Source organism: Eurypyga helias, unplaced genomic scaffold (genome assembly GCF_000690775.1).
Source record: "Eurypyga helias isolate BGI_N326 unplaced genomic scaffold, ASM69077v1 scaffold48675, whole genome shotgun sequence".
NCBI lineage: Eukaryota > Metazoa > Chordata > Aves > Eurypygiformes > Eurypygidae > Eurypyga > Eurypyga helias.
In genome coordinates, this window is record NW_010253138.1 from 449 (window position 1) to 4,799 (window position 4,351).

Consider the following 4,351-nt stretch of genomic DNA (forward strand, 5'->3'; position numbering starts at 1 on the left):
CCAAGTCAGACCTTGGCCTGTCTCCTCGGGAGCTTGGTGTTCGCCTTCACCATTATGTCGGCAGCACTCAGCTTCCCTCTCTCCCGCAGGTAGTTCATGAGATGAGGCCGCTGTCTCCAGGTCACCTTTACTCCATACTCCTGCTCGGGAGTATCTGTAACCAGTACTGCTGCTGACTCCTCTCTGCCACAGGGTTCAACACAAAACGCCAGCTCCTTTTCTGGGTGCCCGGCGGGGCTACTTCTTTGTGGCAGAGTGCTGCTGCATCTCCAGTTCCTTATGGAAGGCACCTGTGGAATCTCGATGTCTGGAGGGCTGAAGACCTCTGTCTCCGCTGGCCATAGAGCAGGTAACATACGTGTTTCTCTACAGTTCTCTGCACCCTTCACCTGCACACTGGCTTTTACTGTTGTCTCTTTCTTGGGCTGGCCATGAGAGTCTGTGTTCTTCCTTGAGTGGTCCAGATGATCTAAGGGGTGGGCTGCATATCCTTCTGGATTCTCAAAAGTTAGAGGAGGAAATTTGCTGGGTATAGTTCTTCGACAGGTTCCTCCTTCATGAAGCAAACTGTGGTTGGCATCCTGATCCTGGGGTTTGTGAGGACCACGATGCTTCTTCTGGCATGATTTCAACACCAGTGACTTAGTTGTTTCAAATTGTGGGCATGCCTGAAGGTAGAGACATGATAATAAGAGAAAACCCAACAATTTTCTTGAGACAAAGGAATGCCAACCTGATTCTAGAATCATAGAATGGTTTGGGTTGGAAGGGACCTTAAAGATCATCCAGTTCCACCCCCCCTGCCATGGGCAGGGACACCTTCCACTAGACCAGGTTGCTCCAAGCCTCATCCAGCCTGGCCTTGAACACTTCCAGGGATGGGGCCATCCACAGCTTCTCTGGGCAACCTGTCCCAGTGCCTCACCACCCTCTCCGTGAAGAATTTCTTCCTGATATCTAATCTAAACCTCCCCATTTTCAATTTAAATCCATTACCCCTTGTGCTGTCACTACAGACCCTTGTAAAAAGTCCCCTCCCAGTATCCTTGTAGGCCCTTCAGGTACTGGAGGCTGCACCTCTCTACTCCTGCACCTCTCTCCTCTGTTTTCAGTTTCTTCGTTAAGTGGGTAATCTGGTCTGCACCAAACCAAATTTGTCACTAACCAAGCCATTAAGTAGGAGATACCTCAGAACTTCAACATCATGTTCTGCCATTATTCTCTGAAAAGTCAAGGATCAGGTTAGGAAAGTCAAGGCCTTGTCCAGAATTGGGGTGCAAGTGAGCTATTCTCTGGCAACTTAAATAGAACTTGAATTTGGGTTTTAAAGAAAGGTCTAACTGATATCTACTCCTGTAACCCCTGCAAGTTTAAAACAGTTCAGAGCTGCATCCTGTTTCTTTCTGTGTCTTAGCATAATTCTGAATAGAGTCAAAGAACTACATCCTCAGTCTCCCTGAACAGGTAGAAGTTGAACTGAGTGCAAATAGAAAATTATTTAAAGGATTGCCACTTAGCTCCATCCCCTTAAAATATGTTAATATGACTTCACAATATTCCCCCCAAAATCTTTTCTTCAAAGCACAGTTAATCTCTGTATTTCTGAGTAACAGATTGCCCAAAATCCACTCCCAAAATCAGCTTTCTGGAGATGGTCAAAGCTCAACAACCTATATTTTCTTGGAAAGATTCTGGACTCTTACTCAAAACCTGGAAATCCTTCTAATTCTAATCCTGGGTATCAACAGAAAGAGTCAGGTTTCATTTCTGGCAATTTGCTTTACCGTAGAGCACACAAAACTGGGTTCTAGCTACGATAACTACAAATGCCTTTCAGCATTCCTAAATTACTACATTGTCCCTCAAAAAACTAAGTGCAATAGCAATTGTCTGTTGTAAAACAGAACTGTTTGAAAAGCCTTAGTGCAGGAAAAGAGCTAAACAATTCCCTGATAATTTTATTTCTATCACATACTTAGAAGAACAGAGGTGAACTGCTGACTTTGAGTGGCTTCACAGAACATGTAGAACAGACCTTACCAATGCAGGAGCCTAGTAGTCAAGAAAGTATGAAAAACTTAGATAACATCAAGAAGAAAAGAACAGAAAATAAGTTGCCACTGAAACAAGTTGGGAGAAACTCTGCAGAGGACGCTTCAAGAAGTTACAAACCTACCAGAATTTTCAGATGGAACAGTATCTAACAGCCTCAGGGCTGTTATCTTTAAACAAATTTTGGAATTATTTTATGTTTGGAATCAAAGAGGTAAGTACCAGTGTGGATATTTCCACTCCAGAGAAAAGTTTATTCACAGCAGTTATTTTACTTAGTGTTTCAGAAGACATAGAGCTAACTGCCTCAAGGATGTGTAAAATAAATAAAATAAAGAGAAAAAAGTTGTAACATGCGTCCAGCTGTGGAACCTACAACATCAGAAGGATATCGACCAGTTGGAGTGAGTCCAGAGGAGGCCACGAAGATGCTCCGAGGGCGGGAGCACCTCTGCCATGGGACAGGCTGGGAGAGTTGGGGGGTTCAGCCTGGAGAAGGGAAGGCTCCGGGGAGACCTTATAGCACCTTCCAGTGCCTGAAGGGGCTACAAGGAAGCTGGGGGGGACTTTTTACAAGGGCCTGTAGTGACAGGACAAGGGGTAATGGGTTTAAATTGAAAGTGGGGAGGTTTAGATTGGATATCAGGAAGAAATTCTTCCCGGAGAGGGTGTTGAAGCACTGGAACAGGTTGCCCAGAGAAGCTGTGGATGCCCCATCCCTGGAAGTGTTCAAGGCCAGGCTGGATGAGGCTTGGAGCAACCTGGTCTAGTGGAAAGTGTCCCTACCCATGGCAGGGGGGTTGGAACCAGATGATCCTTATGGTCCCTTCCAACCCGAACAGTACTATGATTCTATGAAAATAACTCCAAGTAACCAGGAACAAAGGAATATTTCATGCAGGTTTGAAACCACACTTCCTGAGCCTGCTTCATGAAGAACAGAGTCAAGCAGCAGTAATGCTTAAACAGAGCTCCCCTAAGTGATGACTATTGTACAGGAATGGCCTGTCTTTGCAGCACTTGTTTGCTTAAAAAAAAAATATCTTTGCGTTACATGGTATAAGGATTATCTTAGGACACTGCAAACAGTCCATGGAATATTTTTTCAGGCCAGAAAAGGAGCCTATCAGTATAGTGATATGGCAAGGAACTATTCAAAACACACAGAATGCGAAAGAGGACAGGTTAGAAAACATAAACCTGAAGGGAAAGCCTACGTTCTCTAAATTTAGCAGTGTCAGATTTAAACAAAATGTGTAACATTTAGAGTTCAGCAGTTATTTCAAGCAGCAAGCCAATAAAAAACAACCCCTCTAATGTTTACTATGTGCAGGGCTTTCAGTTACCATAGAAAACAGCATTTTCCTGATGAGAATTAGTTTTTCAGAAGACAGTCATATTAATCAGTACACACTGCACACCGTTTTATGCCTTCAAACATCCCAAACCTTAGTTCTTGCAGTTAGAATGTAAAGCAAGGCAAAAGCACTTGTTTGTACTTGAGGCAGCTACAGTGAATTCGGGTCTGTGCTACTAATTGTCGGTGTCCAGAAGAGAGAGCTTTCTGTTCAGACACAGGGAAGAAACTTGAAAGCTGTTGCTGTGGGATGCAGTGGGGGGAAAAAAAAAAATCTATACCAACCCAGGCAGCAGAGATGTTGTGGTCTACGGGTTTTGTAGGAACACGTGTTGGGTTCTCAGCCGGAGGTAGCGGAGTTTCATACCAATGGATGGGTCCCTCTCGGGGCCTCTCAAGGAATACCAGCTCTGCCTTCTTGGCCTTGTGGGTACATTTCTTCGGAGGCATCAAAAGATAAGGTAAAACCACTTAGAAACCTCATGATGCTTGCTAGCGCCAATGGGAGAACAAGGAAAACACCCCAAGGAGATGCTCAAGTCTGTAGAGGGCAAACAAATGGACTTGAAGACAAACTTGTTTGGAAATCCTAGATTTAGTTTTTAACAGGAGTAAAAACATATATGCAATAGCATACATAACTCTATGCAGACTTTTTCCTACCAACAGGTTTTGAACCTTCTGTCAAATTTCAAGTAGAATTACAAGTGCACAGCAGAATAGATATATGCTCCAAAGTTTCATGGAACCTGACAGCCAAATGCATCTCTGTTTCCCCCGATGTAAACAAAACAAGCACCCTAATTGCGCAAGGATTTCTGAGCTGGCCTTTGGGCAAGACTTAACATTACTGGAAAAATTAGTTTTGAATGAAAATACATGTTTAAAATGCACGACAGGCAAACTCACAATAGGCAGTTTTATTTATAAAAATATTTTAGG

General features: G+C 43.7%; 1 protein-coding gene across 1 annotated transcript; it reads right to left on the reverse strand.

Annotated features, from left to right (window-relative positions):
- Window positions 1-5: 5 nt before the first annotated feature.
- On the reverse strand, window positions 6-3,859 carry RHNO1 (RAD9-HUS1-RAD1 interacting nuclear orphan 1). Its single transcript, XM_010152553.1, has 2 exons — window positions 3,695-3,859; window positions 6-668 (listed from the first exon to the last, which is right to left on the reverse strand). The coding sequence occupies exons 1-2, from the start codon at window positions 3,857-3,859 to the stop codon at window positions 6-8; spliced, it is 828 nt and encodes a 275-aa protein (XP_010150855.1).
- Window positions 3,860-4,351: the final 492 nt, after the last annotated feature.

Bases quoted from the DNA above. Each gene is read 5' to 3' on its own strand.
- RHNO1 (XM_010152553.1), bottom strand. From the start codon at position 3,859: ATGCCTCCGAAGAAATGTACCCACAAGGCCAAGAAGGCAGAGCTGGTA. The intron at 669-3,694 runs GTTGGTATAGAT...CTCTACCTTCAG, and splicing joins ACAACATCTCTGCTGCCTGG to GCATGCCCACAATTTGAAAC.